The sequence below is a fragment of the Alexandromys fortis genome, unplaced genomic scaffold (assembly GCF_014885135.2).
Source record: "Alexandromys fortis isolate MF-2015 unplaced genomic scaffold, M_Fortis_MF-2015_v1.1 scaffold_57, whole genome shotgun sequence".
NCBI classification, from domain to species: Eukaryota; Metazoa; Chordata; class Mammalia; order Rodentia; family Cricetidae; genus Alexandromys; species Alexandromys fortis.
In genome coordinates, this window is record NW_026067941.1 from 7,929,081 (window position 1) to 7,955,717 (window position 26,637).

The following is a 26,637-nucleotide window of genomic DNA, read 5'->3' on the forward strand; positions in this document are numbered from 1 at the left end:
AGGCCGTGGGAGGCTCACATGAGGTTCTTAGACTAAAAGGTGCTGGGGGAGCTTGAAGGCAAATGAAGATTGAGAGTGGAGACGGGGAACAAATTAGGAGAAGCAGGAGCAAGTGCATATGGCCACCCTAGCGAGCTGTAAACTAACCAGATCAATTCTACAGGAGGCTCTCAGAGAGCAGAGCCAGTAAACTAGAGCCTTTACTGAGGTTTTAAAGTTGGCAAGGTTCTAAGGATGAGCCTGTAAGACGGCCCTGCGACAAAACTGTCTGGGGTTTTTTACTGTTCTGTTTTATTTTCCTGAGACAGAGTTTCTCTGTAGCTTTGGAGCCTGTCCTGGAACTAACTCTTTTTTTTTTTTTTTTATTATTATTATTATTATTATTATTATTATTATTATTATTATATTATGTGTATAGCATTCCTTCCACATGTGCCTGCAAGCCAGAAGAGGGCGCCAGATCTCATTACAGATGGCTGTAAGCCACCATGTGGTTGCTGGGAATTGAACTCAGGACCTTTGGAAGAGCAGTCAGTGCTCTTAACCTCTGAGCCATCTCTCCAGCCCCCTGGAACTAACTCTTGTAGACCGGGTTGGCCTCGAACTCACAGAGATCCGCCTGCCTCTGCCTTCCAAGCGCTGGGATTAAAGGTGTGCGCCACCACCGGCCAGGCTTGTTTTTTTTTTGTTTTTTGTTTTTTTAAACATGTATTTTGATCTAAAGAGAGTAGATGTCTTTCATATTCTCAAATGGATTTATACCCTACACACTGTGAAAACAATGTGCTGGGCAGTGGTGGCGCACACCTTTAACCCCAGCACTTGGGAGGCAGAGGCAGGCGGATCTCTGTGAGTTCGAGGCTAGCCTGGTCTGTAGGAGTTCCAGGACACCCAAAGCTACACACAGAAAAACCAAAATCAAACAAACAAACCAATCAATGCAAGCAGCTGCCAGATTGGCCTACGTGGAGACAGGTATAAGATAGGTGGGGCTGGAGGGGGTGGGGCTAAGCAGTTAAACACACTGGCTGCTCAGGGTTTGATTCCTAACACCCACAGGGCAACTCACCACTGTCTGTAACGCCAGGTCCAGACTTCTGGGCTCAGCTGGCTTCCGAGGGCACTACACAGAGATGATGCGCACACATGCAGGCATCACATGCACACACATATAGACATAAAATAAAAATAAATTTAAGATAGAGTGTGATCGAGGAAAACAATGTCACCTCCACACACCTATACACAATAAACATACGCACACACATGCATATACACACGTGATCCTAGAAGCCACAGTCACCAAATATACAAACAAACAAACACACACACATAAACCCAAAAATTAAAATGCTCTAGAAGTCAAGGGAGTTAAAAAGAAGTCCTGGGAAAAGATAAAGCTATTACCAGTATCAAACGCAAGGGAAAGGTTTTGGAAACAGAAGGACTGAGGCGGGAGAGCTCCCAAAAGCAATGAGTTCCACAAGCTGCCGTGTGGGTGGGAAGAGGATCCGGCGTCCTCTTTGGTAAAGGCGGTGCCGCTGGTGACGTCACCGATGACTACAGCAGAATGACAGGCAGTTCTGGCAGTGCTGGCAAGCTTCCCCGCTCAGCCATTGAAGAGGAAGTTGGCGGCAGAGCCAGGAGGGCAACAGGAAAGAAAAACAGGAGTTTAGTCAGAAAAACTAGTTGGAACAAGTGGGATCCCTTGTAGCGGGCGTGGTGCTCGTGTGTCATCCCAGGGGCAGAGGCGGAGGATCACAGTGGGCTTCAGAGCGCCCGGGGTAGCCAGGAGGCACCCTGGGCTGGAGAGGCAGCCGTCCAGTGGACGAGCACCTGCGGGCACAGAGGCCCTGCGTACTAGCCACAGTACCATGGAAACAGATAGCCATGCCCTAGTCCTTCGACCAAGCTGTCAAGAAGGGATTGTCTTTCTTTTCCTAAGCTCTTACTTAAGGAATATATAACTACTATTTTTAAATTCTAGAACGTGACATATTTGAAGGACAAAATGTTTCCCAACCAAAAATTCTTTATCTTACTGGGTAAGAGCCCCATACTAATATTTTTTTTTCCAAATTATTTTTTAACTGACAGATTCTTTTTCTTTCAAACCTACTTTTATTATGGCCCTTTCTCCCATGCTTGATATATGTTACTATGTGTGCATAGGTGTGTGGGTACACTCGCACGTGGAGATCAAGGGTCAACATCGCATGTCTTCCCCCCCCCACTTTTCTAAGATGTGTTGTTTATGTGTACCCTAACCCCAGCCTTGTTTCAGCTGCACGTATGTAAGCGCAGCGTGTGCAGGCCGTGTGAGAGGACACAGCCCTGGAGACTGGAGGTAGACAGGTGATCATGAGCTGTCGTGTGGGTCCTGGGAACTGAACCTGGACCCCCTGGAAGAGAAGTCAGCATCCTCTAAACTGCTGAGCCATCTCTCCAGCCTTCACTCTTTGCTGAGACAGGGTCTCTCCCTGAACCCGAGCTCACTAATTCAGCTAGGTCCACCTCCACTTCCTCAGCGCTGGGATTACTTACAGGCCGGTGTTGGTGCACCCAGCTCGTCACATGGGTGCTAGGGACCCACGCTCAGGTAGGTACCCATGTTTTCACGGTGAGCACTTCACTCAGGCTGCTCCCCAGCCCCTGACTTTTTCTTCCAGGGAAACATTTAATAAGAAAGTAAGGTGACTCATAAGCATTTGTTAAAGTTACTTCCTTCGCAGGTAGGCAGAAGTAGATCGAGAGAGCAAGGCTGTCATTTCATCCAGTTCCGAGTCTTTACGACTCCATTCCAGGTAGAGCTTGGAGAAGCACGGAGAAGTCAAGGGGTGCTCGTGCATAGCAAGCTTAACTGGAAAAGAAAGCACTGGCTGCTATCTGTACCTGAAGGTTCAGCTGAAGAGGATGGAGCTCTGAGCTACACGTCAACAAGAGGTCAGTGATAACAAGAGGGCTCACCCAGGAGCAATCTGCTGCAGGCGTGGGGGGGGGGGGCAGGTTTTCCCAGCACCTCCAGCATTGCTGTCTCCCAGTACCTAAGGCGGGGCTGTGGGCTAAGTGTCTGCTGGCCAGCGACAAGCAGTGCTGGCATCCTTGTACATAAATGTAGAGTTGGGTTGGGAGAGCAGTGCATCAAAGAGATGCACACTGGGCATGTGCGAGGCAAGCTCCATCCCAGGGCCAGGGCAAAGAAAACGAGAGACAGCGCAGAGCTTGAACAGAGATTAAATAACCAAACAGCTGGGCGTTTATTACAAAAGTTGTTCCATTCCCCTCCCTTCCTATACTTTGTGTTTTCCCTTTACGTCAGTGACTCAACAGTAAAGTGACCAGAAGTCTGCAGATTAAATAACAAGTTCGTCGACACATATTTGGAGCATAAAACAAGAGGTGGAAGAATTAGTCCCTAACCCAATGTGAATTAGGTTTCCCTCAAAATTGCACATTTTCCTCCTAGTCTGCAACATAATTTAAAATGTACGTACAGAATGACCTTAAAGTATTGATTCATATAGAATTCAGTCTCACCAGGCGGCGGTGGCGCAAGCCTTTAATCCCAGCACACGGAGACAGAGTCAGGAGGATCTCTGTGAGTTCGAGGCCAGCCTGGTCTACAAGAGCTAGCTCCAGGACAGGCTCCAAAAGCTACAGAGAAACCCTGTCTTTGAGAGAGAGAGAGAGGAAGAAAAAAAAAAAGAATTCAGTCTCAAAGAGATACACTCTACCATCTTCTAAAAAGGACAGGCCTCAGGCCCTAACAATGAACTACCATGATTCAATACACACACTTCACACTTTGCAACAAAGAGCCGTTGTCTTGTCTCTAACTCTAGTCTTCTGAGGTAACTCCAGGAACCCAGATTTTCAAGAATAAGGCTACATAGCATGACTTCTCGGAGGGCCCTAACATTCCCAGACTCTAAGTCTGAGGTTGAAAGCCCCACACTGGAATGTCTGAGATAATTTATAGTTCATGAACGGAAGACTCCTCCTAGGAGTCAGTCGGACGTGAGTGAAGTTGGAGAACAAGCTGACAACCATTCTGGAGAGGACGAGGACTTCCAGAGGCCACAGAGTGACCCAGCCACAAACACAGTGCAATCATTGCTCTGTCCAAGGCGGGGCCGGAGCTTCGTCCGGCCTGAGTTCTGCTCCAAAGCCTTCATGGTGATCCACTCTCTGCACCTTGCTTTCAGAGGACCACACAGCAGTCTTCTCGTCAATACAGACTTGCCCATCTCTGCCTCCTGTTCACTTAGCTCTGAATTAAGACTAAAGAACACGGGTCCAGGACCAAACAACACGTCAGGTTAATGAGATAAACCGACAAGCCCAACAGGGATGTTGGCAGCTCCTTCTCCTTTCAGTACGTTCACCGATATAATTTAAAAAAAAAAATCACCAATAAATGCTGTAGTGTACAAAAATAATCCGGCCCTTACTCGACAGCGTCTGGGGCGGTTGGCAGTGTTGCGTGAAGCCTGACAAGCTGAGCTTCCACCGGCTCCTTGACGACTCCACACACCTGAACTGGGACCCACAGGCCCATGAGTCCATTCTCTCTCGGGGGCACCCATCATTCACTCAGGGTATGAGCTTGTCTTCTTTGCACAAGAGAGAACACTTCCCTCACTATTAACGGTGAAATAAACAGAATTGTACAACTTGTCTGTGAAGAGAAAAAGGTTTTAAAATGAAGACACAACTTACTTCTGTTGGAGCATCATGATTCGAACATTAGCAATGGGTTCAAGCAAACATTCTAACTTCACGGGAAGAAAACTGTCTTCAGTGAATTAGAGAACAACTTTGGAAAATTAGTTGTATGTGTGACCGAATCTGAGTCATCAGAAGCTAGAGAAGAGCCCCGTTAACATAACTAGTTCACGTTAACCTACCCTGGCCATCCTTGGAACAGGCTAGACACAGCTGCCTGGAGCTAGAGATGGTGGCCAGTTAGGATGCCTGGTTTCAAGGAGGAGCCGCACACAGATGAGCTCAAGTTCACCAGTCATGAGCACTGTCCCATCAGCAAAATGACAGAATACTTCACACGCCTTTTCAACAGAAAGCATTTTAAAAGCAGGGCCTTTGAGTCTTCTCATAAAGCACAACATCCCAGAGGAACAACTGCCCTACAGACAGTGTTCATGAGAGCTTCACCACAAAAGTAACACTGTTGCTTTGCTTCCGAGTTCTCAAGGCCTGCTTAGCAGCCCAGTCCCCAGCCCAGAGGAGCACACTGATTGATGCCTGGTGATTATGAGGAAGCCTTTGCTTCTCGGGAATTGTAACTGGCCACACACACTCGATAGTTTCCCATAGTTTCCCTTTGGGACAGGCAAACTGGGGGCCCTTTGGCTCCTTGAGAAAAGAAATGAGTCTTTTCAGCCCAATCAAATGTTACTTTTCACACTAACGTCTTTACAAGCAATTGGCAATTTTGTTGGTTTCAAGTAGTGATGAAGTCAAATGGTCTAAGTTAAATAAGTTAAATAGGAAAAATGGGGGGCTGAAGAGATGGCTCAGAGGTTAAGAGCATTGCCTGCTCTTCCAAAGGTCCTGAGTTCAATTCCCAGCAACCACATGGTGGCTCACAACCATCTGTAATGGGGTCTGGTGCCCTCTTCTGGCCTGCAGGCATACACAAAGACAGAATATGGTATACAGAATAAATAAATTAAAAAAAAATAGGAAAAATGGTTAAAAAAAAAAAAAGCACACGCTTACCATGAGAATGAAAAAGTAGAAAACCCACATCCATCCAAGGTTGTCCTGGATCAGAGACACCAGATACTAAAAAGAAGAAAAGGAAAATATGATCTAACTCTGTATAAATTAACAAAGTGAGGGCTGGGGACAAGGCTCTATTGATAAGATGTTTAGCTAGCCTTCACACCACCACTTAAACACAGAACTGAACCTGGCCAAGCGAGCCTGTGATCCAGTCCTGGAAGGGGGGAGGGTTCAAAAATTCAAGGTCATCCTTTACCACTAACCGCTTAGAGACCAGCCTGGGCTACTGAGACTCTTCCTCAAGAGAACGGAGGTCAGGCTTGCAGAGACAGACTGTCCAGTGGTTAAAAGCCCTAGCTGCTCTTAATCATAACCACCTGTTACTCCAGCTCAGGGAACCCACACCCTCTTCTGACCTGTACAGGCAGCAGACCTCACAAGGTGCAAAGCACTCAAACACCGTGGAGGCCGCCGGAGAGGCCAAAGAGTCTAGGACTTGTTTCTAGTTCATTCAAGGTTATTGTGCTAACAAAGGCCCCACCTAGTTGTAAATCAGAGTTCAGCTCTCCCGAGACTTTCTTCCTCAACAGGTGTGGCTAGTTGCCAGACCTCCTGCTCCTGGAATAGGGAAGTAGTTGGCTACTTGGCATTCCACCCAGGGAGCGGTTTGCTACCGAGTGTTTGGTGTGGGGCGTGAGTCTGGGGAATTCAAGGTGAAAGTAGCCGTGACCTTCAACTTGTGTGTTGTCTTTTCTTTTCCTTTTTACCTACTCTGGGTCAGGGGTATATTAACCAGAAGGAAATTAAACACGGGCAGGAGAATTTTCAGTACTCACTGAGAAATTCCCTCCCTATACTATCCTAAATGTTCCGGCGTTTTATTATTTTTGTTTGCATCTTCATATTCTTTACTATATTTCTAAATGTATTTCTAAATTCCCACACCTCCACTATGGAAAGGGTATTTTTGCCAAGGCTGACCCCCGATAATACACAAATAATATAAACGAGACAACGTAGTTTAAAAGGAGATTAGTCAGGACTACTCTGGAAAATCAGGAGCTGGGGGTTCAGTAACATCTGTCGTTACAAAATCTTCCACATATATACTCCCATAGTGAGATAGGGTCTCACCACAACACGCTGCCAGTCTGAAGGCTGGTAATGGCTACAGGCTTGGTCCATGGTCCACCACCCTGGCTCCATTTGCATTTTACTGGCTCATTCTATGCAAAACTGCAGAAGCTATACTCCTGCTTGGGGCAGGTTTGCTCTACTCCCTTTGCTCCAGGAGGAAGAACAGTATCTGTTGTGCCTCCAGCTCCCTCCTCATCTCCCAGGCCCTAGACCGATGCTTTCAGAGCAAGCTGTCGCCCCATGCTGCTCCCCTTTTAAGTATTTCTGAGGCACTCAGCCTTACTGTGTAGGCCTGAGCAGCCGGAAGCTGATCCCAGTGAGGGCAGCCTCAAATGCCCTCTCCCTTCGCACCACACGATCTGTTCCACAATGGAACTCTTTTCTTTTTTGTTTGGGATTTTTTTGTTTTTTATTTTTTTTATTTTTGGTTTCTTGAAAAAGGGTTTCTTTGTGTAACCTGGCTGTCCTCACTTTGTAGACCAGGCTGTCCTCGAACTCAAACAGATCCACTTGCCTCTCCTCCCAGGTGCTGGGATTAAAGGTATCATGCCACCACACCTGGCTTTTCTCTTTACTTTCAACTACTGAAAAGAAGCTAAGAGCACTTAACCCGGCTACCCCCCACCTTCTTACTACAGGAATAACTAACATAAAATTTGCCATTTTATTTTTTTTTAAAGAGTGTGTGTATGTGTGTGTGCATATATGTGCAGGTGCGTGAGCTTGTGCCTAAGGGTAAAAGCTGAAAAAGGCATTGGGTGTCCTCCCTCACACTGTCTATTCCTCTAAGGTTTCCCTGGCTGTAGGGATCATGTTTTCTCAGCTGGGCTGGAAGCCACCAAGTCCCAGCAATCCTCCTGTTGATGGCTCTCTCTCAGAGTTGGGGTTACCTCAAGGCTGGGATCCTAATGGGTTCTCTTGACTGCACAGCAGGTATCCTTCACCCTGGGCCATCTCTCCAGTCCCCAGTGGTAAGCATTTTTAAACACAGAGGTCAGCAGCATCAATCACAGTACCGATGATGTGCAACCACACAGCATTTCCTTCCCAAATCTTCACCGAGAACAAGAGCTCTGTAAGCCACAGCACCCACACCCAGCCACAGGCAGGTTCTAGTTTGTTGTTTTCTTCTCCCCAAAGCCACTCTGTAGCCTAGGCTGATCTTGATAGCACTATATAGTCTAGGACAGCCTTGAATTTGTGGCAATCCTCTTGTCTGTCTTCCAAGTGCTGAGATTACATGCATGGACCACCATACCTGCCTTAATAACTTCTATTTACTTTCTGAAGCTGTGAATTTGCCTACTGTAGATATTTCATGGAAATAATTTGGGTTTTTTTTCCTGTATGATTAGTCACTCACTTAGCAAATTTTCAGGGTTCAATCATATAGTAACACACATCAGCATTTCATTCTTTTTCACAGATGAACAGAATTACACTGAATGTACATACCACATTTTTTATTTTTGTTTTTGGAGACAGTATTTGTAGCTTTGGTGACTGTCCTGGAACTAGCTCTTGTAGACCAGGCTGGTCCTATTTCCTGCTTCTTAATGACAGCCATCTTCACTAGGAATGAAGCTAGGCCTCAGTGTGGTTCTGGTTTGCATTTTCCTACTAAGGCTATTGAGACTCTGCCTGTGTGTTATAGTAGCCATTTTTATGGATTTTTCATCAAAATTGGCTCCTAGGTTTTCTTCTAAGAATTTCAAAATTTTAGCTTTTAGAGTAAGATCTTTGATCCACTTTGAATTCACTGTTGGAGAGTATAAAACAAGATTCAGTTAACACCCCTTTCACGTGGATATCTAGTTTGTCCCATACCACTGCTGAAGAGTCCACTTTCCCTTGAGGAACGTCTTGACACTAGTGTTGAAAATCACCTGACCACACAGATGATGTAACCCACACTAACCACAGTATTACTGAACTATGTGCTGGGAAAAGCTAAAGCAGGGTGATTGAGCGACGTAGCCTAGGTCCTGATAAAGAGAAAAGGCTCAAGTCCAGCTGGGTGCAGTGGTGCACCTGGAATGGCAGCCCCCGAGAGAATGGAGCAGGAAGACTGAGTTCCTGGCCAGCCTGGAGAGCAAACTCGCCAACCCACAAAGGTACAAGTCCCACCCCATCAGAGCTTCCAAACAGTAACTGTAACTAACCTCAAAAAAAAAAAAAAAAAAAAAAAAAGATTTATCTTTCTTTCAATTGTTAAAAAAAAAAACATACTCATTGCATGTCTGCGTGCGCACGAACACGCACCACTGCGCATGTAGTCAGGACTAGGGGACAACACTCCAGTGCATGGCTACTGCCACATCCTATCCAGTGCATGGCTACTGTCGCATCCTATCCAGTGCATGGCTACTGCCGCACCCTATCCAGTGCATGGCTACTGCCGCACCCTATCCAGTGCATGGCTACTGCCGCACCCTATCCAGTGCATGGCTACTGCCGCATCCTATCCAGTGCATGGATACTGTCGCATCCTATCCAGTGCATGGATACTGTTGCATCCTATCTATGCATGTATCTGCTGCTGGACATTTGTGCTGTTTCTACATTCAGTGCCTAAAATGTTTAACTTTCAATGTAGACATTTATTCTCATTTCTCCTTAGTAGACAATGCAGCTGGGTCATACCCCCAAATGTGTGTCCAGAATGCACTAAGGGGGCTAGTGAAATGGCCTAGTGGGTAAAGACACTTGCAACCTGAGTTTTCTCTCCAGAACCCAATCCCAAAAGCAAGGAATCAACTTCCACAAACTGTCCTCCGACCTCCACAGGTGTGACACAGCACAGGCATGCATACACACATACACACATAAACAACATACTAAGTTTTAGAAATACAAAGGTGGATGAAACAGTTCACTTTTAATTTTAGTTTTATAGAGACAGGATGCTGCCATGCCTTGATGACCTGGTTGTCACTACACAGCCCAGGTTGACATTAAAGCAATCCCGCTGCTTCTGAGGCTGGGGATCACAGGTGTGCACCATCGTGCTCACCTTGGAACAAGCTGGTTTTCAAGGAATGCAGACTCTAGTACAGACAGAGCACAGACACCCAGGCTGGCAGTTGAACATCATGGATAATGAGTGTTCTCCTGGAGGCATGAACCAGCTGCTATGGCAACCAGAACGGAAAAATAACAAATCCTTGAAAAGACAGGGGAAGGTAGAGGCAACACCATCACTTGACGCAGCCCCGGGAATAGCTGAGGGCCAGGCTGTGGAGTTTTAGCCTTCAGAGTTGGTGAGGCAATGGCAAGTCATTCAACAATCCCCAAGAGGCCAGGCATGGTGGCCCACACCTTTAACACTGGCACTCGGAGGCAGAGGCAGGCGAATCTCTGGGTTCCAGAACAGCCAGGGACACCAGGAAAACTAAGGACCCTGAATCCTGGCCTGATTGTGGGGGTCAGTCTGAGGGTGACGCGATCACCATCAGGATCGGAACACTGATGTGTGAGACATATAGGGATAAAACTCCAAGAAGTCAGGCGTGGGAGCATGGGTCCATTATCCCAGTCCTTGAGAGGTGGATCAGAAACTCACGTCCTTACAGCAAACTCAAGGTCATCTGAGAAACTCTCCTCAAAAAGGAAAAAAGAGCGCAAGCCTTTAATCCCAGCACTCGGGAGGAAGAGGCAGGCGGATCTCCGTGAGTTCGAGACCAGCCTGGTCTACAAGAGCTAGTTCCAGGACAGGCTCCAAAACTACAGAGAAACCCTGTCTCGAAAAAGCAAAAAAAAAAAAAAGGAAAAAAGAAAATTCAAAGTAAAATGTCTGTAATGTCAATTACAACTACCCACCTAATTCACTTAGAGAGCATTAGTGAGAAACAATTTAAAATACTCAGTTTAGTTGGGCAGTGGTGGTCCACACCTTTAATTCCAGCACTCAGGAAGCAGAGACAGGTGGATCTCCATGAGTTTGAGGCCAGCCTGATCGATCTACAGAGTGAGTTCCAGGACCGGCTCTAAAGCTACAGAAAAACATTCTCTCAAAAAAAAAAAAAAAAAAAAAAAAGAATGAATGAATAAAATACAATACTCAATGTGATGGGACCAGAAAGATGCCTCAGAGGGTAAAGACCCTTGTCACCCGAGTTCAAGCTCCAGAACCCACACATGTGCCACACAGCATGTACGCCCCTGCTATGGGGTAACATTCTTATACACTGTAAAGATTTGTCACTCATATTGGTTTAATAAAACACTGGTTGGCCAGGCAGGAAGTATAGGTGGGGCAACCAGACTAGAAGATTTCTTGGAAGAGGAAAGGCAGAGATGCAATCGTCATCCAGAAGCAGAGGAAACAAGATGAGAATGCCTTCCTGAGAAAAGGTACCAAGCCATATGCTAAACATAGACAAGAACTATGGGTTAAGCTGTACGAGGTAGTCAGTAATAAGTCTGAGCAATAGGCCAAACAGTTTATAATTAATATAGGCCTCTGTGTGCTTATTTGGGACTGAATGGCTGCAGAACTGAGCAGGACAGAAACTTCCATCTACATACAGACTTACATCCACATACAGACTTACAAACATGTAAATATGTAGGTGTATAAAATAAAATGCTTATTCACAGTCCCTTTAGACATGAAGCCTTCTGAATGGGTGACAGTGGCCCTGTTTGATTTCTGTCCCAGAGCATGAAGAAGTATTTCTCCTGCCCTTGTTAATTTTTTCCCCTGATCATACACTCAAATATCCTAAGTGTGTTAACCATTTACTGTGCAGTGCTTTGGAAGCAGTGTGTCTCCTGTGTGCCAGGAAAGGCTACAGGGGAACCAAACCATGATGCTGCCCTCAGGGAGCCTGCATTAGTGCAGCGAGCAGATGCTGATATACATCCACTCCATGGCTGTGTACCATCAGGATAGTCCACTGTTCCTCACTGCTTGGTCTCTCACTGACCCAAAGCATCAGCTAGCAGCAATTCACCCACTAGTCAGGGAAACAAGCAAACTTCAAGTCACTGTGACTACTACAGTAGGACCATCTTAGCCTCTCGGCATCCACAGGGGCATCCACGGATCAACAGGTTCCATCTCAGCAGGTCCACAGACTTCCAGTGTTCCGCATCCCAGATGATTACGGGATAGGGATACCTAAGTCACCCTCTGGGACCAGTCACAGATGTCTGGGCATGGAGAACACAGACTACACTCAGAGGTGGCTGTGACGCAATCTATGGTCATATGAGATGCCTCCCATATCAGGTCCCACCTCTCAGAGGCTGAAAACCTAGGGCTTGCTGTACGGCGGCTCGCAGCACAAGAGCGCCACCTACCGTGGGAGCCGGCAAGCACATGCTGTTCTCACCTGGCCCACAGCAGCACCAATGCTCCCAGTTCCGTCAACGATTCCCGTGACGGTCGCCAGAGCCTCGCTGCTCCCTTGGATCAGTTCCTGGCGACCCAGGTCCGCAGAAATAGCCGAGCTAATCATATTGGACGGTCCGCCAATAAAAAACCCTGAAGCCATAACGAGAACAGATTTGCGTTAAAATACGATCCATAATTCTAGTCAGATAAGACAAAACATCAAAATGTTGGGGAGAAACAGAAAATAAAGGAAGTGCTCCCAGACAGTATTTTCACACTAACTGATATCTACTCTTCTAAAATCCCTTCCCGAAGGATGTGACACACTAGTGTCTGTACAGCACCTACAGGTAAGAACAAAATAGCGGAACACCTTCTATATCGTTCGATCCACCCAAGGCAACACCACACTGGCAAGAGAGGGACAAACAGTGCTGTTCCAGAGGTTCAGGGACCCTAACTGCCACTGTGCTCAGAAAGCCAACCCACAGGCGGGTGCAGCGTGGAGCTTGTAAACTGGGCCATCTTACTGGAATCAGTCACACATCATGCTGAATTAAAAATTAACTTTAATATATATATATATTAAATATGTGTGTGTGTGTGTGTGTATATATATATCACATGTTCCTTACTTGTACCCAGAATTTTACCTAGTGCTCAGGGAAGTACCAACCCAGTTCGGCAGAGAAAAAGCTTGCTGTCCTGGACTTCCAATGTGCTACCTTCCTAAGTCACTTTCTGAAGTCAAATCCAGGCCTGGGGCGGCAATCTAAATGTTTAGGACCCCTCCACGGGGACAGTTTCTATCACAGGGGTTGAGGGGGTCAGTCACAAGCAGAGGGGAGAACCTAGCAAAGGAGGCATCGATCTCCCTCTCACTTGCGTGCTATTTTAGTATCAGTCCCTCTGTGGGAGACAGCACTCTCTGACCCCCAGAGGAGCAGTGAGAAAACAGAGTGTCGGCCGTACCTGTGATGGTCATCAGAAGTGCATTGATGGACTTATTGTTTGGAGAGCCTGTGAGAGAAGACACACACGGCATGGTGACTTGTGCAGGCACAGCAGCGGCATCCCTGACACCTCACAATCCCTCTGGAGACAACAAAGACAGCCGACTCTCACCACCCCTTCCAGCTTTTGTCCTGTCTGCCTCTGGCTGCTGCTCAAGCTAATGAGATGTCTAAAAGCCAGAGAAGACTCTACCGTCTTTAGAACACGCGCGCGCGCGCACACACACACACACACACGCACACACACGCGCGTGCGCACACACACACACACGCGCGCGCACACACACACGCGCGCGCACACACACACGCACACACACACACACACACACACACAGCCTACTAATTACCATCTTCCCCACTTTTGAAACCTTGCCCCCTTTTATGGTTTTATTGGCTCTAATGCTGTCCCTCTGGAGCCACCCCGCAAACAAAGCAATACACTCCCAAGCAAGCTTTTAAACAGACCCCCAAAGCAGGAGAGATGCCCGTTTCCTTCCCACACAAATAAAACCATGTGATGGACAGTTCCCAGGCACTGAGAGCTAATCACGGCTCTCCCCACGGCTGACCACTGACTCTGAGCAAGTGGATCAAGGCCACTGCAAAGGGATACTCACGACTATACCCAACAAGGGAGCCCACCGCCAGGAACAGGCTGAGGGCTAGCACAGGCGCTCTCATCTGCAGCACATCGGAGATGAAGCCTTGCAGAGTCCCACCTTCAAGCACAAAGAGCACACGTGGGTAGAAAGCAGTGGCTGGGCACGGCTCTCTGAGGCACGCTCCTCTCTCAAGTGTCCCCTCCCCGCAGTGATGGCCCATGGACAGGACACCACAAATCAAGCATCAAAGTAAGAAAAAAGAAAACCTTCAGAACCATTATTATCCATATATACTATTTTCCCCACCAAATAATGAGTGAGCGATCCCTGGATTTTCTTCACTCTAACTTAAAGCATGATGAACTAACCAAGTGAACCTTACTGCCAGCACCCAGGAGGCTGGAGCAGGAAGACCATAAACCAGAAAGCAGCTCGGGCTGCCTGGTGTGGGCTTAGCCTCAACAACACCAAGTTTAAGGAAGACGCCTCACAAGCTGTCAACAGAACCTCTAAGCTGCAGCTTCCCTTCTGCACCGAGGTACCTTTAATTTTGGAGGACACAGAATATGGCAGGTCTCAGGCTGTCTATATCACCTTTGGCTCTGGACCTAAGGCTACCAATGGCCGAATTCAGATATGAGGCCAGTGTGCCACCTAAGGGCCTCCTGTGCCGTTCATGCGCTCAGGGTAGCTTGGTCTCAATGTATCTCTGTATGTAAACATCACAGAGAAAGAGATGTTAAGGTGGGGCCCCAGTGTGCAATCCGTTGGCCTTATTTAACAGTTTATTATTTCCTTTCTGCATTTCCGCCTACACCACAAAGACACTTGTAAAATCTGTTGCGGAACTAGGGTTATTTATTTGCTAGCATGTACGAAGTCCAGGGTCCAATCCCTAGCCTGGAAAATAAAACAAATCCTCCATATACAGCAAGGCAATTGCGAACACAGACATACACAAGAAAGGAAAAGAAAATCCCTGCTCTTCCTCCCTCTGATATCTGACAATCTACCCTGAAAGGTGCTGTGTTTGCTTCCTTAGCCAGAGACAGGAGGACAGTGGGAGGAAGCCGAAGGGAACATATTCCCACTCCACCTTGAAGCTCTCACAAAATCAGCTTCAAAGCCAAGCCACCCCTGAAAGCATACAAAGGGGCTGCGTTTAAAGGGATTCCCGAGCGGTCCCAAGACAAAAGGACTAATCCATCAACCAAAGACTAAGAAAAGACAGCCTATGAATCACAGCCGTCTCGGGCTGCCTCTCCTCTCTATGGACTTTTGTTCTCACACAAGTCTGCATGTTTACTGGTCGGGTGGGTTGGGAGAGACGGCTGTGGAGCAAGCAGTAAAACTTCAAATGAAGCAAGGCTCTTGCCTATGCGGAAGGAGATGCGCACGTGCGTACCTACAATGCCTCCAACGTCGTACCAAATGGACAGCTTGTCAGCTTCGGCTTCCTTCCACCCGAAGTTGTTGCTCAGATAAAAGGGCAGCCAGAAGAAGAAGGAGTAATTCACCAGTTTCAGGCAGGCATAGGCCAGTGAGTACTGCAAGAAAAACACAGCTATCAATGAGCAGCAAATGGCACAGCGTGACTTCCCTGACTTTACCTGGCAGCCCCGTTCTCTTCTCTTGACTCTCATTGGCTTAAAAAAACAAAACAAAACAAAACAAAACAAAAAAACGCACACAGCATTTTCTTAGCTATCTCCAGTGTCTTCTCCTATCGTTCCTCTGGTAAAGGCAAGCCAGTGTTTGCAACCCAGACAGCAGTACACACTGTACCCATGTTTCTTTATTCAGACAAAAGGTCCATGGTATCCGCGCTGCCAACCTGCATCAGCCACGGACGGATCAGCCTAGCTAAGATCTCAGCTCACACTGCAGGCAGCCAGACTTCCTTGGTTCTCTTCCTACACAGTTAATGCTGGACATTACGGAGAGCAAAGCGGCCCAGTCACACTCACAAAGAGAGCCACCTGAGGACCATTTTCATATTAGAGCTCCCAAAAAGCCCTACATCCCACAAAGGAAAGCATCTTTGGTGGGCCAGAAAGGAAGGGATGTGGTCTTGACTGGCCTCCTGGCTCTCTTTTGAAGGAGAGCGACCTTAAGTGGGTGATGGCTGAGACTCCTGCGTCCAACACATTATTACCAGGAAACCCTGACTATTAGCATCAAAGGGAAGGCGGAGGCAGAGGGCTGACTTCAAAGAGTGTCTGGCTAGTACACTCCTGCCCCTGAGCGCCAGCTATTCCCCAGGTGCCACTTGTTCTAAAAGAGCTTCTAGCAGGGCAGCAGCCACCCGTAGAGAGCCAAATCCCAACCAGCAGAGCTCACTGCCCACAGGCTGCTACAAAGACAAAGGCCCGGGTTAACCAGACTTCCTTTCCACCTCCCGAGCTGGAGAACAATGGCTTAGGAAGTACAAAGGAACCAGCAAAGGAGCTTCTTGCTTTGTCACAGCAAAACCAAGCAAACACCATCAAAATGTTTTAATAACTGAAAGACAAGATCTTCCTAAGGACGGGCCACAAGAACCAGAATCTTCCTAACGCTAGCCACTGTCCCTGGAGTCAAGTATTTCAGGGTGTTAGGGGGTTACACTTATATCTGACACTTGACTACCTGCTGGAAGGGTTTTTTTTTGTTTTGTTTTGTTTTGTTTTTAGTAGGGAGGCACGAGGCAGAAGAGAGCCGAGAGGAAGGCAGAGGCAGAGGATGGCCTACAGATGGACTCAAGTGGGGGCGGGGACAATGCATAAGCATCCTGAAAGCAAGGTGACAAAAACAGGTGCTTTGTCAACTGACCCAGGCAAGATGGGTGTCATCACCCCCACACACACACACACAGGAAGGGGAACTGAGTGACTTAACCAGGTCTCACAGGAAGTTAGCGGGCAAGATGGAAATACAACCTCTTAACTTGTACTCCAAAGGTAGAGCACCCAAAACATCAAGACAGACAGACTGCAGCAGAAGGGGTCTGGCTCACACAGAGGTTTTCCTGCAAAGGTTGTGGAAACACTGGAATGTGTTACTAGGAAATACTAAGTATTCTGCCCTGGACAGGGCAACAGCCTGCTCCCTGGAATGACCAGAAGTCACAAACAAGGCAGAGAGTGAACCATTCAGAACCCCTCTAGGTCCGTGTAGATGCCACAAGCTCAAAACACATATTTAAAACCTTGTTATTTTTGCCTCAGTAGTTTACAAGCTAGGTCAGGGCAGCGATTTGTGGGCTACATCTGGCCACATCCGTCTGTAGCTTCTATGTGCTACAGAGCCGAGTGACCACACTAAGATTTTTCAGTTCCCCCAAGCTGCAAATAGTTAGTCTCTGGGTTTTCAAGGCTATCGGGGAAGCTGAGGGATGCGACACACACGATCATCTCAAAACAAAACGTATCAGCCCGACCCCTGGCCAGGGAGAAGCCAGGCGAGCCCGTACCGGTATGACTCCAGGAAGGCAGCAAGCCTGGTGAAAGCTTATCGCCGTCACCTGGGTGACAGCCCCATCCTCTTGGACTGAATAATTGGGCTCGTACTCATCTTCATTTTCAGCACAGTTAATGAGAGGCCTGTGTGAATCTTCTTCAGGGTTTTCTTCTGCCTCAATACTTGGAAGACCTAGGACAGCAAAAACAGCGGCCATTTACAGAGCACCACCATGTGCCTGACCACATGTGAGGCTTCACACTCATCACCACTTGGGGGCTGAGGCTGTTCTTATTCTCCTCATGTTGAAGACCTAACTAGGGTTCAGACACCAAGGAAATTAAAACCAGTGAAGGCTCCAGAGTCTGTTGGCTCAAAGATCAGAAGAGCTGCACACCCCTGTTCCTATGGCTTCACTTGTACACACTCCATATTTAACCATAAAACATTATCAAACTGGCTGGGCAGTGGTGGCGCACGCCTTTAATCCCAGCACTCCGAGAGGCAGAGACAGGCAGGTCTCTGTGAGTTCGAGACCAGCCTGGTCTACAAGAGCTAGTTCCAGGACAACTAGGGCAGTTACACAGAGAAACCCTGTTTCAAAAAACAAAAAACATCAAACTGAATCATCTTTCTAAAGGAAAAGAATCCAGTCTCAAAATGTGACATTCTTAGCCAGTATTTCAATTACACAAACCGTCTACAAATGTTCGGACCTTTCTGCACTCAAATGTGAGCCTCACTCCCCTCAAACACATGCAGTGGTAACAGACTGGCTGTAACTGGACGGGATGCACAGGGCAAAACCGCTCCTAAGTGCCCTGAGAGGAACGTGCAGCTTTCCTCCGAGAATCCCAGTTCCTGTCCTTGGACCTCCTTGGCTTACAACAGTAAGGTATTTTGAATGAAAGAGATGGCTTCTCACCAATTTCTTCTGGTGACACTAGTAGTCCAAAGAAGATGACAATCCCGCCAGCAAACTGCACAGACGCGGTCACCAGAAAGGCGTACTGGAGGAGAGGAGAGACGGCTGAGGTGAGTCCTACTCAGAGGTGGTCCTCATAGCCGTGTTCATTACAGGCACACGAGGGGAGGTTGGGAGGACTTCAGGACCCAGGGCTTCCTGGCTAGGCACTGCGCCAAGTGTCCTGACATGTGAGTCCCCACTGCATTTTCCCAAGGACATGGAGAGGCTGACAGAGGATCATTAGGGTCCCCTGGATACCAAGTGGCACTATTACGATTGAAAAGTCAGGATTAGGGCTGGAGAGATGGCTCAGAGGTTAAGAGCACTGCCTGCTCTTCCAAAGGTCCTGAGTTCAATTCCCAGCAACCACATGGTGGTTCACAACCATCTGTAATGAGGTCTAGTGCCCTCTTCTGACCTGCAGGCATACACACAGACAGAATATTGTATATATAATAAATATATATTTTTTAAAAAAAGTCAGGATTAGCCCCCTCAAAAATCTCATTTTTTTTTTGTCATTCAAACTCCTACAGAGACACGGTATCTGCCCTTGAAGACATGTCACCCAGCTGTGGGGATTAAGCAATACCCTACAGTCTGAACAGGTAGCATGCAGCTAAATAAACGAGACCTAGCCCTAGCAGAAACCTACAGGATTCAAAAGGAAGAAGAGCTGAAAGGAGGCTGAAGCAGCTCAATGACGTTGAAGGGCATGGTGGGAAATTATCCTCCTGGGCACAGCAGCAGAGGCGCTGGCAGCCTGGGGATGGGATGGGTGCTCCCCACGTGCCTTAGGGGAGGACTTCTGCCTGGGACCATGGGAAGAAAACTGCCACGGGAGGTGGAGAGGAACCTGAAAGACTCAGTGGCCAGGCTGTATGAGCTGCCTTATCGATACAGACAATGAGGCAGAATTTTTAAACAAGGAACGCCAAAATCAAAGTCGCGTTTCCAGAAGCCAGATTCAGGAGCAGCACGGGGGTGAGTGAAATTCACACTTGAACAATTAGTACAAGCCAAGTGTGAGAGATGGGAAACCGTCTAGGAAAAAAAGGTGACTATGATAGATGATGGGCTTCTACCTGGACCAGAACAGCTCTCTCTCAGAGAGCAATTTCCTTTTAATCACTTAGGTTTCTAACCGGGCAATCCATTCAAGAAAATAAGCATTAAGAGGTGAGCCCTTAATCCTTTCTGCCCGATCCCTTCCCAACCCATCCAACTCTCAATTATCCAAACATATAAGCACTGCTGTGTAATTTTTGTTCTGCAGGGACCATTGAGAAACATACAAGCTAATACAAGCACCTCCAGCCCGCCTTTCTCCAAACTGGCATCTCAGGGCACACTGCCTGGCCTGCTTGTTGTCTGAGATCTTCCCAGTGTCTGGATCGCCTTCAATTCAGAGTTCCTGGTCCGGAGTCGCAGCTACATCGCATCCTCCAACAGGTTCGCTGGAGCTTAACTACCTCTCTATCGGCTGACTTTTAACATCAGTCTTTGCTATTACAAACTGTGCTGAGATAACCGCAGATAACACTGACTGTACGAGTGTAAGCACATTTGCTGGTGCCGCTACTTCCCGGAGGTGGAACAGCTTGGTCAGAGCAGCTGTAATCTGACAGACATTGCCAACAACTGCCATGCCCATTGCTTCACAACCTCAAGATTACCACAGGTCACTGGCCTGCATTTTACCAAGCTGGTAAACACACAGTATAGTCTTTCTGTTGTTCCCTTATTCTTTTACTTGTTTTTTAATAAAAATTAACTGGTTAAAAAAAAAACTCAAAATGTACTTTTATGACTTTCAGACAATCTACATCCTTCTTATTCCTCATTCACACATAGACACTTTGCAGGCAGAGCACGGACTGCCCAGCTCTCCACACACACAGCACTGTAGCAGCCAGCACACTCAGCCTCCTGCTCTGTGGCTCTAGGGACCATTTTCCAGGTGTTTCACCCCGAGCATCACTCCGGCTCCTAGGCCTATCTGGGATGGATGCCTAAAGCTTCTTGACCATGACTCCTCAGGAACTCAAAGCAGTTAAAACGATCCAAACAGCTGGCAGCATCCCATGACGATGCTCCCAAAGGAGCATCTGACTCAGAGGTCAGAGAACGGGATCTGTCTTTACTCCTCTTTCTACAAGCACGGGCTTACTTTGATTTGAGCCAGCTGGGGATCCACTACCCCACCCCATTCAGACTCTGCCAAACGTTCAGCAGACTGAACATGCCCACCCAAAAGACTACCTCCCATCTGGATGGACTTTGTTGGCTGTGTACCCTGGAGACAGAAGGTCCCCTCAGAGGCCCCTCCACACCCACGATGGACCCCTGAGCGTTAGTGTTCACCACACAACCCAAGGCCCCTGCAAACCAAGTCAGCTTCCTTCTCAATAACAGCACACACCGTGGCCCCTTCTTGCCAGGCGTGGTGGTGCACAGCTATAATCACAGCCCTCAGGAGAGGTCACCCTGGCTTAAATAGCAAGAGCAAGTGTAAACACACAAATGGTGAAAGAAATACCCACCTCATAACCATACTGCAGAACAGATGAAGCCAGGCACGCTCCCAAAATATTGCCCACTGAAGCACAGGCACTCCAGAGACCAAAGACAACGCCTCGGCTAAGGAGAACAAGGAAAGACCAAAGGCAATGTGTCAGAGGGATTCTGTGTGTGTGTCAAAATAAAAATGGCTCAAACAGTAAAGATGTACATTACAAAGAATTAACATTCTATTTAAACCTTTGAAAAATATGCCAGAATGATAAAACCAGATTCTTCTGAGATTTCCTGATGCTAGATTTTCATTTAGATGCTAAATGTTGACCTTAGAGTTGGAGCACTCGCAGAGCAATAGTGAAATCTTGAATTCCTTGTGCAGAAAGAACTAAAGAAAAGAAGCCAGGGATGGTGGCTTGAGCTTCTAACCCTTCTGCATTTGGAAGGCTAGGGTAGGACAACAGCAGGTTCCAGGCACCCATGTCACACGGCAAGACACTGCCTCAAGGAAAAACAAAAAAAGATGAAAAGCTCCAATACTATAAAAATACTAAAACCCATCAAGGGGTCATGGAAGGGGAAAGTAAGCAAGCCAGGACCTCGGCGTATGAGAAGAATCTGGCCTATGAAAACTGATTCTTTTCAGTTCTCCTAGATCAGTGGACTTTGTGGATTACTGCTAAGGTTTCCAAGGAGTCAGAGTCTAAAGCAACACTGGCCTGGCTCCTCGTCACAGCAGCTTCACTATCTGAAGGCACCCTAGAGACCAGAGCAAGAGGATTACAAGTTCAAAACCAGCCTAGGTTCTACAGTAAGACTCCGCCCCTTCAGAGGCCCCTCCACACCCATGATGGACCATGGGCAGCGGGGCTGCCAAGGCAACACCCCCACTTTTTACTCAATGCTCATACTTTTATCATCTTTCCTCTTCTTGCATTACATTCTTGAAAGACTTCCACACTGGGCTGCAACTTGAGCGGTTAGAGTTCATTACACAGTCCAAGGCCCCTGCAAACCAAGTTAGCTTCCTTCTATCAGTAACATCACACACTGTGGTCCGGAAAGCACAAAGCCTTCTTGCCAGGCATGGTGGTGCACGCCTGTAGTCACAGCGCTCAGGAGGCAGAGAAGTAGATCTCTGCGGGTTTGAGGTCGGTCGGGGTTACACAGAGACCAGAAATTTTAAGCCGAGTGTGGGAGCACACACATGGGAGGCAAAGCAGATGGATCTCTGAGTCTGAGCCAGCTTGGTCTATACTAGTCAGGGCAACTAGTGAGACTCTAGCTCGAAAAAATAAAGAGAAAAAAGGGCTGAAGAATAACACTCTATAGTAGAGTACTTGCCTAGTATTCATGAAGTCCTGTGCAATCTCTAACTCCACCAAAAATTCTTTTCATTCATATATATTTTTTTTCTTTTTTCTTTTTTTTTTTTGAGACAGGGTTTCTCTATAGCTTTGGAACCTATCTTGGAACTCACTCTGTAGATCAGGTTGACCTCGAACTCACAGAGATCCACCTGCCTCTGCCTCCTGAGTGCTAGGATGAAAGGCGTGCGCCACCACTGCCCGGCTTCATCTCTTCTTGAAAACAAACAAATAAAAACCCAAAATATAAAAAGTAAACACCTTTCCAATGCAATCTTGCTAACCTAAAGTCAGAGCGAAATGGAAGGCATTAGGCACTGAAATACCAGAGTGCTTTTGAACGGTACTTATCCTCACAGCACAGTTTATAGGTAAATGTTAATGACCAAGGGAGCTCCCGTTACGAAACTGGGGAAGGTGGCAGCTGAGAAGCACCAGCCAGAGGGTACGCTGCACACCACAGTGGAAGGCACTGCATATTCAGTTTCCTATGTGTAAGAGCAAACACACAAAGAAAGCGGACAGGAGGTGAGCATGCCTTGACAACACACACACACTGTCCAGGGACAATGACTAAATTCCAAGTCATTAATGCTTCTGAAACAGGAACCTCATCCACAATGGTAAACCACACAGCAAGTCTGGTTCACTTGACTTATTTCCCTCCTATGCACTCAGCCTTCTTTGGGTAGACATGGAGGATTCATCAGCAGGCACCTCCCTTCCTTCTGCAGTCTGCACCACACATACCAAGTCCAACAAACATACTCTAACGTGAAGGGAGGGGTAAGGGATGCTGTAAGCCCCAAATCACGGCAACATCTGAATTAGAGCACTCCCCCTTTCGGTGGCCTTAGGCCCATCACACAGGTACCTTTTCTTCTGTACTCGGCATCTTCTATAGGCTACACAATGCTCTATAACTGGGCTATGTCCCTGACTTTCATGGCTGTTTCCTTATTGTTAATGCAATGATAAGGAAACCACAGTCTCAAAATGTGGCAAAGGGAGCTAAACTCAAACAAACACGCACAATGGATGGCGTTCGGTGGAACAGTGACAGAGAGGCTAAGAAGAAAGAACTGGGAGGTGCGGCCGCAGGCATGTGCCTCCCTGGGTGTCTACAGACCGTCACTCTCATGGACCTTCTCTCTCCAAAACAGAGAGGATGAGGATGCTCTGCAGCCCCGAGTTAGCAGAGTCTGACCAGACTCAGTGATCCAATCAGAGAAGGAAGCAGCGTACCCAGCTTTCCCGAACCAGTTGCCCATCACAGCCACCACACAGGGCCAGCCAGTGGACTGCAGCAGGCCGTTCACAATCCACAGGCCGCAGTAGAGCCACTTGTTGTAGAAGCGCAGCCATTCCGTCAGGGTGCCGAAGACAAACTCCTTCGAGAAAAGGAAAGAGAAGAGGACAATGTAGCAGCACACGGGCACTTTCAATATACCCAACCGCTTTCCAGGAGACACAGAAACTACAGCCGTGGCGTGGGGAAACGGCTCAGTGGGTAAGCATGCTTGCTACGAAAGCATGAAGACCCAAGTTCAAATCCTAGCACCCTTGTCAAAGCTTGAGTGTGGTCTTATGTGCCCTGGCAACCCAGTGCTGTGTGGGATGCAAACAGTGAGCTGGGGCTCACTAGACGGCAGCGAAGCTCCCACCCAGTTCAGTGAGAGACCCTGCCTCAAGAAAGTAAGGTAGAGAATGAGAGAGCAAAACCCACAATGTTCTCCACTGGCTTCTGTATGCAAGCACCTGCATAAGCACACGCGCGCGAGCACACACACGTGAACACACACACACAAACACACACAGAAACATACACACACTACCTTCAACTTGTACCCTCCACTCTAGAAGCAGAGGCCTTGTTTTCCATCTATTCCCGCATCCCCTCTCGGACAGCAATCTCCAGAGGACTGAAGCACAACACGAACCCAGGTGTGCACGCTGGGTCAGAACAGAATCAGGTGCTGATCTTTGGGACTGTCCCAGGTAAGCCCGCTATGGCTGCGGGACTGTCCCAGGTGAGCCAGCTGTGGCTGCGGGACTGTCCCAGGTGAGCCAGCTGTGCCTGCGGGACTGTCCCAGGTGAGCCAGCTGTGGCTGCGGGACTGTCCCAGGTGAGCCAGCTGTGGCTGCGGGACTGTCCCAGGTGAGCCAGCTGTGCCTGCGGGACTGTCCCAGGGGAGCCAGCTGTGGCTGCGGGACTGTCCCAGGTGAGCCAGCTGTGCCTGCGGGACTGTCCCAGGTGAGCCAGCTGTGGCTGCGGGACTGTCCCAGGTGAGCCAGCTGTGGCTGCGGGACTGTCCCAGGTGAGCCAGCTGTGGCTGCGGGACTGTCCCAGGTGAGCCAGCTGTGGCTGCGGGACTGTCCCAGGTGAGCCAGCTGTGGCTGCGGGACTGTCCCAGGTGAGCCAGCTGTGGCTGCGGGACTGTCCCAGGTGAGCCAGCTGTGGCTGCGGGACTGTCCCAGGTGAGCCAGCTGTGGCTGCGGGACTGTCCCAGGTGAGCCAGCTGTGGCTGCGGGACTGTCCCAGGTGAGCCAGCTGTGGCTAGGCAGTTACTAAGTTCAGTCACGTAAGCGAGCCCTGCCTATCATCTGCTGAATTATTCAACAGTTTCCATCATGCGCAGGCATTCTGCTCAAAGGGACATTTTATTTGCAGTTCAAGTCTATTCTGAGAGGACTTGGTGTGGGTAAGTAGAATACTATAGATCTCAGTTTTAAGTCTAGAGTAAGCAAAACCACAAGGACAGGAAAATGGTCAAAGGTTGCCAGCAGCTGTGGGAAGAGGGAGAGGCAGTCATCCGATCACGATAGTTTGTGGAAACTAGACTACAACCTACAGGGTTTATATATACATCTGAACGTTCTTAAATATTAAAAAACTAAGTATATAAGTGCAGCTCATTGGCTTATAAAACGATGTTTTGATATCTAAAACTTTAAGAAAAAGTATTTTTTCAGTATGCAAATGGCAGACATTGAAAGACTAAAATAAATCAGAATCTGACTAAAGTCTAGGAGTTGATTCAAATCAATAAGAACCCATACTGACTGGCAGCCAGCAAGATGACTGATTCAGATGCTGCCCTGCACAGCACCTCACTATCAGGTGCCATTTGTACACACACACACACACACACACACACACACACACACACACACACGACCCTTGCTGAACTGTGCGAGAAAGGGATCTGCACATCCCCTTGGCAAATGAGGAAGGGGAAACTGGAGAAAGAGGGGGCAAGCTGAGCTGTCCCCGGCTAGGGTCTGGGGGCCTTACTCTGGAAGCAAGACTGCAATCTAAGCACAGGTGAAGAGGGAAAAATGCAATGAAGAGCCCAGAAGAAGCCATGAGTGATTCCTGCCAGAGCAGGACCTCAGAGAGAGGAGCAGAGACAGGGGCGTCACCTGGCCATGACAGGGCCACCCGAGGCAAGAAGATGGAGAAAAAAAGCATTGGGTAGCAAACAGTGGCCAGGGAATCAACAGTCAGGGCAGGCAAGCAAGCGTGACTGTCAGGCAACCTGAGACCAGGCTCCAGAGAGCCCCACCACCGTGCTGTTTATTCAGAGAATGGGAATCAAGGAAGGACGCCAGGGTTCTTGCTGTGGAAAGACACACAGGATGACAGACGGCATGAAGGCTAGATGCAGAGGAAAGGGTTAGCCATGATCTAGACCATCTGATCAAAATAGCAGTAGCTGTGTGTTTTTATTCACTATTCATGCTTATGTTTATGATATGCAAGTATGAGTTGGGGTACACACATGCCAGAGTGCACTCGTGGAGGTCAGAGGGCAACTTTTCGGCGTGCCTCTCCATCCACTGTGGGATCAGAGGATTGAACTCAGGTCATCTGATTTGCACAGCAAGCTCTTCTAACCTGTAAGCCATCTGGACAGCCCAGTAATAACCACTATCCCCATAAGAATCTTTCAACTTAGCTGGGCGGTGGTGGCGCACGCCTTTAATCCCGGCACTTGGGAGGCAGAGGCAGGTGGATCTCTGTGAGTTCGAGACCAGCCTGGTCTACAAGAGCTAGTTCCAGGACAGGCTCCAAAACCACAGAGAAACCCTGTCTCGAAAAAAAAAAAAAAAAAAAAAAAACTCTTTCAACTTACCACAAATGCAGAAGAGCACATGCCAAAAGACAGCACCCATCGCAAATTCAGCCGGTCCCCAATGACGCCACTGATGAAGAGGCCCTAAAGAGAAAGCATTTCACTGATGGCTCTACATAGTAACAGTCTAAACTAGAAGCACATGTTACAAACAGGGCAAACGAAAGAAAGGTAACTGGAAAAGTCCAACCTCACTCACATCTCTACCCTAACTGTCTATGGATGTCAGAACCTCAGCAAACATCTGCAGAAGACGACAGAAAAAGCCCCCAGGCATGTTCTATTTTCTGAATGAACTAGATTAAACAGCGGTCCTGAGGCTTCCTGCAGAATTCTCCGAACCATATGCATGCACTTGGGGTTAAAGCGTGTCCCCA

At 47.9% G+C, this 26,637-nt stretch overlaps 1 protein-coding gene across 6 annotated transcripts in view; it reads right to left on the reverse strand.

The window, feature by feature from the left end:
• Positions 1-3,233: 3,233 nt before the first annotated feature.
• The window catches only part of Slc37a3 (solute carrier family 37 member 3), a 43,324-nt gene continuing 19,920 nt past the window's right edge, over positions 3,234-26,637 (reverse strand). For all 6 annotated transcript variants that reach the window (XM_050148071.1, XM_050148066.1, XM_050148067.1 and 3 more), the window contains 11 exons: positions 26,261-26,344; positions 23,370-23,515; positions 20,784-20,880; positions 18,199-18,283; positions 17,287-17,465; positions 15,241-15,382; positions 13,851-13,952; positions 13,193-13,240; positions 12,219-12,370; positions 5,740-5,805; positions 3,234-4,678 (listed from right to left, as the gene is read on the reverse strand). In XM_050148071.1, the coding sequence (XP_050004028.1) occupies positions 4,586-4,678; positions 5,740-5,805; positions 12,219-12,370; positions 13,193-13,240; positions 13,851-13,952; positions 15,241-15,382; positions 17,287-17,465; positions 18,199-18,283; positions 20,784-20,880; positions 23,370-23,515; positions 26,261-26,344 (1,194 nt within the window). In that variant the 3' untranslated portion in view covers positions 3,234-4,585. The remainder of the gene's footprint in view (positions 4,679-5,739; positions 5,806-12,218; positions 12,371-13,192; positions 13,241-13,850; positions 13,953-15,240; positions 15,383-17,286; positions 17,466-18,198; positions 18,284-20,783; positions 20,881-23,369; positions 23,516-26,260; positions 26,345-26,637) is intronic.